Source organism: Scomber scombrus, chromosome 22, assembly GCF_963691925.1.
Source record: "Scomber scombrus chromosome 22, fScoSco1.1, whole genome shotgun sequence".
Classification (NCBI taxonomy): Eukaryota; Metazoa; Chordata; class Actinopteri; order Scombriformes; family Scombridae; genus Scomber; species Scomber scombrus.
The window spans coordinates 5,944,349-5,958,699 of NC_084991.1; the positions used below are offsets into that span (position 1 = coordinate 5,944,349).

The 14,351-nt window shown below is 39.3% G+C and overlaps 1 protein-coding gene across 1 annotated transcript in view; it reads left to right on the top strand.

Annotated features, from left to right (window-relative positions):
• The first annotated feature begins 950 nt into the window (after positions 1-950).
• The window catches only part of LOC134004623 (anoctamin-4-like), a 33,370-nt gene continuing 19,969 nt past the window's right edge, over positions 951-14,351 (top strand). Inside the window, exons 1-13 of the mRNA XM_062443961.1 lie at positions 951-1,197; positions 5,271-5,465; positions 6,477-6,625; positions 6,885-7,034; positions 8,908-9,008; positions 10,125-10,169; positions 10,252-10,383; positions 10,581-10,687; positions 11,640-11,695; positions 11,878-11,999; positions 12,177-12,311; positions 12,842-12,938; positions 14,034-14,094. Coding sequence (XP_062299945.1) covers positions 5,405-5,465; positions 6,477-6,625; positions 6,885-7,034; positions 8,908-9,008; positions 10,125-10,169; positions 10,252-10,383; positions 10,581-10,687; positions 11,640-11,695; positions 11,878-11,999; positions 12,177-12,311; positions 12,842-12,938; positions 14,034-14,094 — 1,216 coding nt within the window. The 5' untranslated portion in view covers positions 951-1,197; positions 5,271-5,404. The remainder of the gene's footprint in view (positions 1,198-5,270; positions 5,466-6,476; positions 6,626-6,884; positions 7,035-8,907; positions 9,009-10,124; positions 10,170-10,251; positions 10,384-10,580; positions 10,688-11,639; positions 11,696-11,877; positions 12,000-12,176; positions 12,312-12,841; positions 12,939-14,033; positions 14,095-14,351) is intronic.

Below are 14,351 nucleotides of genomic sequence, written 5' to 3' on the forward strand. Positions count from 1 at the left end.
AATGTTTAATCCACTCCTTACAGTTTTGCTTCTGTGTTTTTCGGTTTAGAAAGGTTAAGGGGAAAAAAAGAAAAGTGTTCCACCCTCCAAACCCTATGAGTAGAAATTCAAAGCCTGGTAGAACTGCCATGCCTAGTTACAGTTGCTAAGCTCTGATTGGACAATCACAGTGTGTGGGCGGGATTAAGCAAAAAAAATCAATCCCCTGCCTTGACTCTTTTCACGTTGTGTTTTCTCTGTGTCGGTTTGGGTTTTCTATGGTTACTCTGGTTTCCACCCTCAGAAACATGGAACTAAAAAGAACAATGCTAAAGTAATAATAACAATAATAATAATAATAATAATAATTTAAAATTATACATCTACTTATTCATAAGTGTGTGTGTGTGTGTGCTGTGTTGTGTATGTGTGCTTGTATGCCCTTGAGTGCTCATCAGATCTACACACCGACACTGTCATCTGTGCCTACTGTCATTGTTTTGGGCTGCAGCAACACTGACACAGCCAGCCCTTTTTTCTGATTGGCCAGTGTCAGGGTAGCTTAACCTCTGATTGGCTGCCAAGGGAGACTGATTAAGAATGCCGATTAGTGGCATGCACCTCCTCTCTCTCTCTCTCTCTCTCTCTCTCGCTCTCTCTCTCTCTCTCGCTCTCTCTCTCTCTCTCTCTCTCTCTCTCTCTCTCTCTCTCTCTCTCTCTCTCTCTCTCTCTCTCTCTCTCTCTCTCTCTCTCACTGTAAACATCCTGCTCATGCTTGTGTTTTTTTTTTTTTTTCATCAGAGAAGATCTTTGACAGCTGTTGTGAGGTTTTCTGCCGCCTGGTCGTAGCATCTACACTATGACAGATCTGTATGCGTGAGTGTTTGTGTGCGCGTGATTGTGTGTGTTGTCATGTTGGATTGACCAATGCAGTGATGAGGAGTCAGGGGTAAAAAGTGGGGATGCTGGTTTCCCTCGTGGGACGTCGTGTTTGTTTCTTTCCCTTGGGGAGGTTATTTGCACGCTGGGACCGGGTGGGGGGAGGAGGAGGGGTGACCGCTGGGTGTGTGTGCGCGCGTGTGTGTACGGGGAAGAGTCCTCTGGCTGTTTTGGCGTCTGCTGCGGCTCAGCTGGAAACACCCCCTCCCACCCCCCGAACCCCCTCTCTTCTGCTTTAAGGGGTGAAGCTGCCTCCCCACCTCTCTCCACCTTCACACGGTGAGTGTCGTCAAGTTGTCTGCAAGCGAAGGCAGCTTGTTCTCCAGACTGGATGTTGTTTTTTTTTTTTTTACTGCAGTGCTGTCTCTCATGTGTTACTGTGTGCTACCCACACTCCTTTTTACGCTGCTTCATCTCTCTTTCACGCAGTTCCCTGTGCTCATGCAAGCATTTGACCTTCACACGCGCACTCGTTTTCTCTCCTACTCGCTCTCCCACCACTCACTCTCCCCTCTCTCTGGTTGTAAATGTGATTTTTTTTTTCATGCACCACTTCTTCAGCCTTCATGATGTTTCTGTGCTAAGACAGAGAAATGGGTCATGCCTCTGTGATAAGTGCGTGTGTGTGTGTGTCTGTGTATGTACTGCGATGGTTCAGGCACCAGTAGCAGGTTGGCAGGCGCAAAATCTCCACTGTTCACCCCATCAGTTAGACCATACAACACCCACCCCCCTGGGTGCATCCAGAAGGAACGAACGATTCCTCCTCACAAGTGACTGACACCTGATCCCCTCAGTAACACATCTCACCCCATCACCCGCCATTCTTCTTCTGTCTCCCCCTGCAATCTTCTACTCTATTCACTTCATCTCCAGGCTGGGTTGTATTACACCAGGAATCACCGTGTTATCGACTGTTTTTTTAGCTATGTATTTTTTCAGTTTTGTTTTTGTCTCTTTCACCAACACACGTAACAAATACAGCTTCATTTATCAAATAAGAAAGAAATAATACCGACTTGAGAACCTACTTTAATGTGGCAATGGTTCTGACTGTTTAAATGTTAGACATGCTGCTTATATTGTGGTACTGCAAGCTATTTGCATGAGAAGTTAATAGCCAGGTTTTTTATCAGGTTTTTTTTTTTTTGAATGGTTGAAACTGGTGGAGTAGAAACCAGGATTTCCTGACACCAAAAAGCACCTGATCCTACATGCAACTCAGTAGTGTCTTTTGTTAGACCTTCCCTGCCAGGTGAGCAGCAACGCCTTTGAAACTAAAAGTCTCATTTTTAATACAGGCTGCCTGTCAAAAACATTGTGTAGTCTTCAATGCTGAGCCAAGATAAACCCAATGACATCATCGGGATTATTCTCCCACATCATAAAGCTCCCTCCAGAGCTACAGAAGACATTACAACTACCCTACAACTGTTTTTGACAGGCTGAGCAGCACTTCCAATAATGAGTTCGTGATGTGTAAAATTAGTGGAATGACCCTTCAGATCCAAACAGGATGAGATATACGATAAATCTGTAGCTAAAAATGCAAGCCTCAGATGTTGTCAACTGTGCATTTAGAGAGATGTCAGTCACTGAAGTTCTTTATTTCCCATAATAATGAGTGGCTTTTATTTAGAGTTCAAGTCTGATAGTAGTTAATCAAATTTAGATCAGTGTGATTCCACTCATTGAATCAGAATACTTCATATACTACATACTACTACAAAAGGTACCTATCAAAATAGCAGCACTAAACCCCACACTCAGTGATCCATTTTGAGATATGTAATCACCTTTGGTTGACTGAGAAGGCAGAAAGTTTAGTTTTTAGTAGTAGCCTAATTAATGTTTGCACTCCGTAGCTACAACCTGAAAATCAGATGAGCAGCATAAGAAGGAAAGGAAATGATGAAATATGCATTTAACACATGAAAGTAACTGGCGTAGCCTACTTACTGTTGCACACATTCATTTTCATGAGCTACTTGCTCCAAATACTGGAAGTCCTGATTCAAAACTATTGGGTTGATACATTTTAATTATTGATACTGTACATAAAAGGAGAATCAGGCTACTGAAACTGATATAATGGGATCAGCTAGATCATTTTACTAGCGAAAACTCTTGTCTTTTTTCATGTACAAATATACACAGCGGATAAATTACACAGAACCTTAAACAGAACTGAATCTAGCAAGCTAAGACACATGTATTTATTGTTGAGGTTGGTTGACACCCAAACTGAGATAAGGAGAGTCAATATAGGGCTTCATCAATTGGACCAATCAATGTTTCTAATGTCTGCTGAATGTTTGCCAGCTCATCAGCCATGTTAGTGATGAAATGTTAAACAGGGGTTTTCAGGTTGTTGTAAAGTAATCGTCAACTCCTGACTGAACAAAAGTAAATGATGAAATAAGTGATGCAGTGATGTTATATGCCCTTTTCATGCATTTTCCCTTTAGCAGCCAATATACTACACTACCATATACTACACCACTTGTTTCTTCTATTGGCCCCACTATTGGCCATGGGAAGGTGTACTTAACAAATAGAGCAGAGGTCGCGCGGTCCGGATCCAGACCCAGAAACCGTCCTATCTGGACCCGGACCTGTAACTTTTAATTTAATGGGCGCAGCTTCTCCAGCTATTACGGTAAAAGTAGAGCGGCCCTCGGAAACTCATAGGCCACTGTGTATAGCCAATCTTCTCAACTGTTACGAACTTAACCGTTAGTTTACATTAGCTGTGCCTAGCTATTGTAAAAGCTGGCTCGTTATTAGAGCTTATGGGACTGCTTGTGTGCAGCTTGAACAGCTAGTAGCTTCATATTGTTTGTTTTCAATAAGAAGAAGCAATTGGGGTAAAAAAAAACAATGTCAAATAGCTACTGAAACATGATATGTTTTATTTACTGTAGCCAAGCTCAGAAGAGAACATATCGCTGCACTTCTGTCTGTGTGGTGCCAAACCTTCGGTACCACATGACCTCAGTTGTGGCTTGGGTTACAGACGTAACATAGGGCTGTTACAGTTTGATGGATACATTGTTTGGCCACTCTCTCGGCACAGCAGCATGTATGCTAATATGTAGTATGTCTGTCCTTTGAGAGCTAATATTTATAGTAAGCAATTCTCTGTCCTTATAATGAGACCGGTGCTGCTGAAGAAACAGGGTCGATAAGTGCTTTGAATACGGGGAGGCGAACCTAACAAGTTGGTGCTGATGATCCCCATAGTCATTATATACATGTATGTGGAGGAAGTGCAATATAACAGACCGAACAAGCAAGTCTTGTCTCAAGTGTTTTAATTACCAAGCTCTTTTTCCATGTACTGTATATACAGTACATCAAACCACAAGGGTCTATTCAACTTCTGGGGGGAAAAAGATCTGCAGTTCGCTTTAAAAAATGAAAAACAGATCTCATTGAAATTCTGCTGCAGTGATATCAAATCCACATCCTCGTTAACTTTTTCTCAGCCCAACCTCTGACTGCTGCAGCTCATGGTTGGATAGCCAAACACATCTTTGTCACCATTGGGGTGAAATGTTTACTACCAGTCTGAGTAAAGGAAGGAAGTGGAAATGGACTGCTGATTTCTCACTAGTATGTAATTTATTGTGTCTCTATTGGCTCTATCCATTGGCTCCAATGTTCCAAAGCATCAGCGGCTGATTAAGAGCCGATGCGCTTCCCCCCACTTTATCTCAGTCTCCGGTACGATGGCTCAGCAGAAAAATTGAGCTGAGTCACCTTTGCTGTCACAAACGAAAAGTCAGCATGCAGACTATGAAGGCAGCTGCCCCTGTTTTGTGAAGTCTTCCTGCTCTCCAGAGGACCGAAAGCGAGAGATACAGACCTATTAGATATAGGTGATTTAAGCTGTTTTGCTAAGACTAATTTCACCTCTTTGTCTGGTTGACAAATAGACCCAATTAGCTTATGTGGTCCTGTGGAGAATGTCTTTCTTTTCCAAAGTTATTGATCTCTCGTATTCAGTTTCTTTTTTTATAGGTTCATCCTTTCTCTTTGACTCTCATACATCATCTTTCTCACTATCTGTATCGATCTCTCTATTCGTTCTGTTTCTTTTTGCCTTGCAGTTTTTCTAAATTAGTTTTTACACAGTAAAAAAGTTTGAGAATGGTTAGGATTTGGAGGAGGCCAAAACTGAGCTAAAAGGAGAGTGACTTACTTTTCGATATAGATAAGCAACTATTTGCTAATATTCTCTACTTTTTATTGTTTTAAACGTTTCTTGTCTCACTCTATTTTTGATTATGTTACAAATTCTGAAAAATATTTCTTTTTTAAATTGAAATTAAGCTTACTGTGTCCTATAGGTGTGAGTTTATCTCTACATGGGTCTGAGCCCCAGCGGCAGATCCCCCATCGAGTCCCGCTGCAGCCCTTGGCCTTTGGCTACCAGGCAGCGGACAGGCACCTTGCCTTCCCCTTCTGTGGGAAGGCAGACATCATGGAGGAATCCACAACTGAAGGTCCGGACTCCAGCACTCAAGACGATGTGCCTCCCATCGGTGAGACCTACAGACACAATGGCCTAGAAGTAAGGGAAGTCAGTCCCCAGATTGGCTGGCAAATATGGGTGGGTAAATAAAGTCTTGTCAGCAATCTTTCAATGGCAGTAATATTGGGATGCTCTCAGTAATAAGTATGTAATCTGAAAGCACCACTGAACCCCCAGAGTGTATGTGGCAACTGTATATTTGGCTGCTGCACTGGCGTGGTTATGATGAATAGTTCTAGATGAGGTAGTAAGTTGGGGGGTTAGGGTTAGCTCCCAAAAGCAAACCCTAACTTAACAGTTGTCACTGACAGATTAAAAGGATTAGCTGTACAGTGCAAGAATCAGTTCTCCTCAGGTCTACAAACATGTATGCATCTTGGAACTCATTGCTCTGGTTGTATGGACCATAACTTTACTGTTTTGGTTCAATTTCACTGCTCTCAACAGTATCATTTCCAACCAGTGAAGCAGCTTTCATAGACTTACTTTATTCTACCTGTCCAGCACCAAATGACAATTAGGCAAAGTCAGTGACCAGCTAGTGAACACAGTGGAGCATTGAGCCACTAAAGTGTCAAATATTACTTCAAGGGGTTGGTTAAGATAAAAATAGAGCAAACAGGAGAGTCAATATTGAACTTGAGACATGATTTGAAATACATGCTTATATCGCTCCATGTCTACAGGGTGTTTAAACAGGCAACTGCTTCCTTATACGTTCAACATATCACCTTTATAAGTTGATTATATGTCAGTGTTGTGTTTACAGTTTTTTGTGCTGCTGATTTACAATCACATAGGTTTAAATGTCTTAATGTTTTATCGAATTACAGATAATAGAGCAATACCTCTCCTCTGTTCAACAAGTCACTCTGTTCAGCACTCAATAATCCAAACCATAGATTAAAAAGACAGCTGACCCTGCTGTTAAATGGCTCAGTCAGCAGATTGGTAACCATAGAGCATTCATATACTACCTCTAATAATAGTCACTTTTTAGCCATTCTTATCTTCCCTCCAGCTGTGAAGGATGTCAATGTCCTGCTCGAGAGAGAAAGGTCGGAGGGCAGCAGCACCCCCTCCAGAGATGACGACTCCACCCTGCTGAACCCAGGCACCCACAGCAGCATCCTTGACGATAACACAAAGTCTGATACTGGCCTCCCAGAGGTCAGTGGTAAAGCAAAATCTCTGGGCCTCCTGGAGTCTCCTATACTTTAATCTCAGATGAAGATATAAGATTTTCTAGAGGAGGGATTTAGAAGTTATATGCAAAGGACAGAAAAGTATTACAGTGATGACCTATGGTTTCCTGAAGTTACCTAATAAAACTTCTTTTCAAATCAAATTTACATAATTTGTTTTTCCTCTTTCTCTCACTGGCCAGTTATTATTATTTCTCAATTCTCTCTCTGTTGTCTGTTTTCAGGCAAGGAGTAAATCCAGCGGCCTTTGTTTCAGCGATGGAAAGAGCCGCATCGACTACATCCTGGTTTACAGGAAGTCCAGCTCTCAATCAGAGAAGAGGGAGGTATTTGAGCGGAACATCCGTGCGGAGGGCTTACAGATGGAAAAGGAGGTGAAGAGCATTTACACTAGCTACTTATTTCATTATGTTGACAAGGGTTCTGCTAAATCATCCGGTCAGTGCTGGCTGTCCGTTAATATCCAGATATTATCAGTTCAGTGCCATACCAACAGAATACCAATCACATTGTCAAGTTGTATGTAAGACCAGGATTATTTAGATTTGTTTTGATAAACTGCAGGAAATGTTTAACATCACTTCTTTTAGTGGTTTCTGAAAATGTAACAGACTCATGTGCTTAGCAAATATTTAGCAAAACAGTTACTTCCAAACTACTCCACTTGGACTTCTGATTAACTAATATAGAGATGCAAAAAAAATAGTTATTTAATTTTCAAAATGACAAAAGAAAGACAAATTGAAGTTGCAAGTTACTAGCGATTAAAGTGATATCTTAAACATGCATTCATTGATATTTTGGCCACTTGGGGGCAGCGCAACAAGCTGTTAACACAACATTGACATAGTAAAACCTTATGAAGTAAATTATTGAAAACAATTTGCCTATTTACACATCAAGCAGACATAGAGCAACATTAGCATTCATTTGAAGACGCATTTATTTGGCTGTTTAGTTACGAAGCGCTCCCCTATGTTCCCTAGCTAGTCACCAACTTCATCTGGCATTTTGGTTCCAGGCGAGTAGTGTACAGTGGAGTTATCAGAGCTTTTTTTGCTGAAAATATCTGCCTGCTGCTACTGGAGATGATGATAACAAAAAACAAAACAGTACTAAAACTATAAGCATAAAGATAGTGAAGCACTCTCTGTATTAGTTGCTACGAGCAGCCAGTCTCATATTACACAATCAGTCATTTAATCCATTATCAATATAGAAAAAATGATTGGAGCAGCTTTAAAGTTCATAATTTTGTCTGCCCACCAGTCTAAAACACACCAAATGTTTCAATTTACAGTGGCACATGTAGGAGAGCCACCACATTTTCAAATTCAACAAGCTGCAACATCTATATATGTGTTGTGTGTTGATAAGCAGTTATTATTACTGCGTTATTAATTATTGATTCATTAATCATGTAATCATGGGGCTCCAGGGGAGAAGTGGCCTTTCCCCTTCACATTAGGTCTCCATCTCTGCCAAGAGAAAAATCATATCTGCTCTCACTGTGCAGTGCAAGCTTTCTCACTTTCTATCCTTATTGCAAAGCAAAAACTGCCAGTTCTTTGAAAACTGATGACAGCAAGTTAACAAGCAGCTCTGTAGGTTCTTATGTTGAATAAGATTTGCTTTGATTACTTTGGCCAACCTGCAGCTGCATTCATAATGTGCACTATGAGCAACATCTATACTAATTTGTTTGAATACGCATTTTAATACTCAGTCCAATAATGCATGTAATCTCAGGTGCCAGACTGTAAAATTTTGCCCTGAACCTTTGCACCACTCATAGACCTAAAATGAATGTGCTGCTGGTAATTTCTTCCCCTGCTGCTTGTTATATAGCAAGATGGTCTCTTGAAAGGGTGGGAAATGCAGACATTGTGATATGTCAGTGTTAACTTCTGCACTGTCTGCTATAGCATCAAGGTCAACATTATCTAGGACACACAGGGGAAGGCAAGGACTCTTGTCTCCTTCAACAACCCACTTGTGTGTGTTTCTTCCATGGAGCAATTTAGTTATTTTTAGATCTCTTTACAGTTAACTCCTGATTCATGTACCTTTAAACTGACTCTTGCATTTTCAGGGAGCACAAACAGGTTAGATAAAGAGCAGAACCCAAAACTATAATTGTAAATCTCGGCAGTGTGAATACAAATGAAATATAAATGACATTATCTGGTCCTCCTTATTTTAGCTAGCCTACTGACATTGTATTGTTGTTTTGTGTGTTCTTCACAGGGCTCCTTAACAAACAGCGATGTGATCTTTCTGAAGCTTCATGCACCATGGGATGTTCTCTGCCATTACGCAGAAGTCATGAACATCCGCATGCCTTTTAGGTGAGACAAAAAGACACTTCTTACAAAGTGTCTTCCAATGGAAAACAAACTTAAAGGTACCCTGTGAAGTTTTCTTGTTAACAAACATTTTGTTTCTTACTGTATTACTCTTACACATTTCCTTCTTCATGAAGCAGATTTTTTTTGGATTATTTTAAATTGTGCATTGTTTACGTTCATATTTGCTAGTGTGATTTTCTTGCCTATGCTGGGGCATTGCAATGCTTCTTTATAAGATATTGTCAACAGAGTAGCCTGAAACCGGTGTCAGGAATGTGTATTTTGATGCTTGTATGCTCATGAACAGTACAGCTAAAACAGTGTTCTATTTATAAAAACATTGCTCCATAGCACTGCTAGTGGTCAGAATACTCTAGGGGTTACCTTTAGTACTTGTATTAGGGTCAATGACATTTTTTTGAGTCCATGTGGTTTAGTTAAATTTAAAGAGGTTAAAATTTGAAAATAAACGTATGAATATTTTGCACACATTCTTTTTTTGTGGACCCAGCATAAGATTTTTGCTTTTAATCTATTTTGAGAGAATATATTAGAGGATTATGGCAAAAATGTCTAAGTGGTGTATAAAACACTTTTTACCAAATAATTCAATTTTCTTAAAAACACACAATTCAAAATAAAACACCATATCAACTAGTTTGGCATGATCTTACATTATAACTTTTTATATTAAATAAAGGTAATGGAATACAATTGTTCCAAATATTACATTTAATCTGTGGAATCATGTCAATCAGGAACCATTTACATTTTTTTAAATGAAGTAATTATTTGTAAAAGTCCACTTAAATACACTGTAGGTGGATAAAATATTGAATATTTATCATTCTTTTGTGGTTACACCATTTGACATTTTCAGGAGCATTAAGTCTTACGTTTGGTAAAAAATGGTGCAAATGTCATTTCAAATGACATAAAAAATGTACATTTTAACAAACCTGATGCTGAAGATATTTTTGAATTGCTCATCTTAGCAGCAGTAGAGGAAGTAATAATAATGGCAGCAGCAGTAGAAGTAGTAAAATTCATTGGTGTTATAACCTCATTACTGAACTTTATCATCCTGTACTAAGTTCATTATTTTAAACATTCCAGGAGAAAATTCTTTTACATGCACCGACGCCACAAGTTCATGAGCAGGTGAGTTTTCAGTCTAAGATGCAGCATGAGATCAGCTGACGAAGCAAAACTCTGGCAACTTTAACAGAAACTTCACTTCTAGGATGGAGAAGCGCATCAACAAATTTCGTGGCTGGCTTCCCCGTAAGCCCATGAAGTTTGACAATGACACTCTGCCCGACCTGGAGGAGAATGAGAGCTTTACCGCCCCCTTCAGTCGATCGAGGATACATCAGTAAGTTTCTATGGACTTTATACTGGAACTTTATACAGCTGCCTGGCACATTTTCAGTTTACTCTTTTGTGCTTTTGCCACTTGAAATTCTCTATCTTGCCTTTTTATATACCAGTCGACACGAAAGTTCACACGTACAGATAAGAAATATGGTTCACAGCAGACAGATTTATAACAACTGTTTCATTTCACTGCAGTTTTATCATCCACAACAAAGACACATTTTTCAACAACGCCACCAGAAGTCGCATCGTCCACCACATCCTCCAAAGAGTCAAATATGAGGAGGGGAAAAACAAAATGGGTGAGTCGCTATCACAAAAATGCTTTAAGAAATAAGGAAAATTGAAACTGAATAGGAAAAGGTGAGAGAGAGAGAGTATAAGACTGTCAGTGTTTGTGGGCAGTGAGCAGGATCAGCTGGCATTTGGACCAAAATCCATTTATAAAGAACTTATTAGAATTTACAATGGGATGGATTGGCTGACTTGGTGGATTATGATAAGAATACTGGAGGAGGATTTTCCACAAGCTGACAAACCAAAATGTCTTAAAATGGTTTAGTTAGTAAATGTGCTTAATTCAAATGAGACCTTTCTCTGCATCAGTAAACCTGCAGTATTTGCAGTCTTAGTGAGTATGTTAGAGCTCAAACAGTCTCTATTTGAAAAATTGGAAAATTGAATTAAATTTGTAAAATTGGATTTGGCTTTCATCAGATCAATGTATTATTAAGATTTTCGTTGTTTGTGGAACATTGGATATAACAGAAAAATAGAAAATCGGAAAGTTTTCATTTGTATATATAACTCTAAAGCTATATGCTATATATATATGTATATATATTTATTTATTTATTATTATATATATATATATTTACGTGAACACAGATTCTTCTGCCAAATGGCTATTTAGAGGGAAAAATCACAGACTTACCTCCAACAGCTGGATCTGTGCGGATGACCAGTTGTAATCCTTGAATGCAGGCGATACAATAGGTGAGACAAGTGAGCCCCGTTAGCCAATCAGATTGAGTTGGGCGCTTAGACCCTGCCGTCTCACGGAACCCAAAACATAAATTGAAATAAAAACTATCTGATTTGCTGTTTTTCAGGGTTTTTTTGTTATACGTTGATCTGACTAACGAAAAATACAATTTCGGATAGTTAAATTACATTTTCCAATTTTCTATTTTGAATTTTTTGTATGGAAATTCAACTGATAATTCATTTATGACTCCTTTACTTTTATTCCAGGGCTTAATCGTCTTTTGAGCAATAGTTCATATGAAGCAGCTTTCCCTCTTCATGAGGTAATTTGTCTAATCTCCGTAAAGCCATTCATTCATTTAATTGTGGCACCTGTTTTCAAATCATCACCGCTTGCTGTGAAATGTTTGCTGATGTGTAAAAAGAGGAAATTTCATGTATTTTTCTTACACCAGTACATACATAGATTATGTTATCAGTGACATTACACATCTGTATACAACAGGGGAGCTATCATAGCAAAAACTCCATCAGAACACATGGAGCAGAGAACCATCGGCACCTGCTGTACGAATGCTGGGCTTGGTGGGGGGTTTGGTACAAATACCAGCCGCTGGATCTCATTAGGTAACTACACTCAGAAAGTTTAAATTTCAGTGGAAATCAATACATTATATGATTGGGTAGTAGTAGTTGTAATAGTCTATTACCTCATTTAGAAGTTACTGCAGGCTGCAATTGTTCACAGCTGCAGACTGGACTGCTGTTTTCTCATATATTATACTGTATATACTCTTGTTTCAGGAGGTATTTTGGGGAGAAAATTGGTCTGTATTTCGCTTGGCTTGGCTGGTACACAGGAATGCTGTTTCCTGCAGCTCTGGTCGGCCTCCTGGTATTCCTGTACGGCATGTTCACTCTGGAGCAGTGCCAGGTCAGGTAAACATACCTCCTCTCTCTTCTTATAAAAATAGTGTCCCTGGAGCTGGTATTGTATTGTATACAATACTCTATATGCAAGAACAAGCCTTATCCTGCTTCTATTTGTTGTTTGTTTAAGATGCACAAATGCTTAATAACTACAGATTAAATGCAGCATTTATATAGAGAAAAAGTCAAGTAACTTTTTTGATGCAAAACTAATTTTATAAGACAAGAACAGGGTGTGAAATTATCCCTTGTAACCCATCAAATTAGATGCTTGTCAAATAAAATAAAGGAAGTTAAACTTATTCAGGGTCCTCTGGTTAAAATAAATTACTAAATGTAAATGTAAAAATACTGTGCAATGCTATAGGCTAAAAAAATGCAGTTTTTCCAGCAAAAACTTTATCAACAACTTACATAAGAAACTGCATTGCAATAGTTTGGGGTTTTTAACAGGTTGCTTAAATGCACTTTGACTGATGCTGTTGAAATACCTGCTTTATCAGAGTTTGATGGGCTAAATGTTGTTTGTTGTTCTCCAGTAAAGAAATCTGCCAGGCCACTGACATCATCATGTGCCCCATCTGTGACCAGTACTGCCCCTACCTGAAACTGTCAGACAGCTGCATCTATGCCAAGGTAATGCTGCCACGAAACCGAAGCATCTGGAGGAAAAAAAACGCTCCCTCATCTCCTATTTCTTATTGAACATGTGGAAAATGTGTCATGAGACGAATATGTGTAATAATATGCATGTCTTACCCTGAAGGAGTAAGCACATAAGTGGTCAGTTAAGGACAAAATTATGTTTGATTTAGATATTTGTTTGAGCTCAATTTGCAGCAAACTAGACTCAGGGCCTGATTTAATAAGATCCCAAATAGTGGGTACTAAATTGCGTGCATGGTGCAATAGATTGTGTGTGCCGTTTGCGTGCGTTTTGTGGGTGATCTACTAAGAATAATTGTGTAAATGAAAACAGGTGCAACAGGGTGGAGACAGTAGTATTTAAATGAGGGTTTTGCGTGTCTAAATGGAGAGTTTGGACGAGCAGAAAGCTGCAAGAACAAAATGAAATGTGATGAGGTTCTAGTGGAAGAGGTTAACTAATATATTGAGTTATAACAAAAACAAATATTACCAGAAAAACCCACATATGGGAGAGTATTAGTGTCGAAGTCAATGCTGTTAGTAAAACCAAAAATATTCCACTCCAAAATATTAAAACAGGTGGAAAAACTCCGTCCTGTGTGTATTCTGTCATTGTGCTTCGGTCTCCTCGTCTCCACAGTGACAGAAGTCATCTGTGCCCAGTGTGCAGCTGGTTAATACCTGCCCTTCAAAGGTAATATTTATAGACACAGTTAGCGTCAGAAAAAATACCTTCAGGTTTGGTAAATCACAATGCGCGTGCTAAATAACATATTTGCATTTTCTCCTCCCTGTATTTTGCACACTGGGGTTGAAACACCTCATATTACATATTCATTATGGCAAATGTACTAAATGGACAGCGCGTACTATCTTGCACAGTTGAAAGACACAAACCTCAGTGCGCCGCATTAGTAGATCAGCTTGCACATTTTTTGCGGGTGATGTCAAGTTTGCACACGTTTTTACACACGCAAACATTTAGTAAATCAGGCCCTTAGTGTTACTGACTGTGGACTTAAGCTAAATGGTTTATCTTTTAAAATTTCAAATCATGTTAAGTTTGCCCTCTTTTCATTTAAGGTCACTCATCTCTTTGACAACGGGGCAACTGTTTTCTTTGCTGTGTTCATGGCTGTTTGGGGTAAGTAAGACAGCTTACATTTCTGCAGGAACTTTACAGGCATTTGTCCACTAAGAATACCACTGTAGATGCACTTCATGATTTACTGTTTTTAAACCTGCATTTCTTGGCCACTTGGGGGCAGCACCACAAGCTGTAAACACAACATGGACATGTCACTATCTGAAAATATTTCACTAACAGTTGGATATTTACACATTAAGCAGATACAGAGTAGCATTAGCATTCATTCGGAGTCGTATTTATGAGCATCTGTC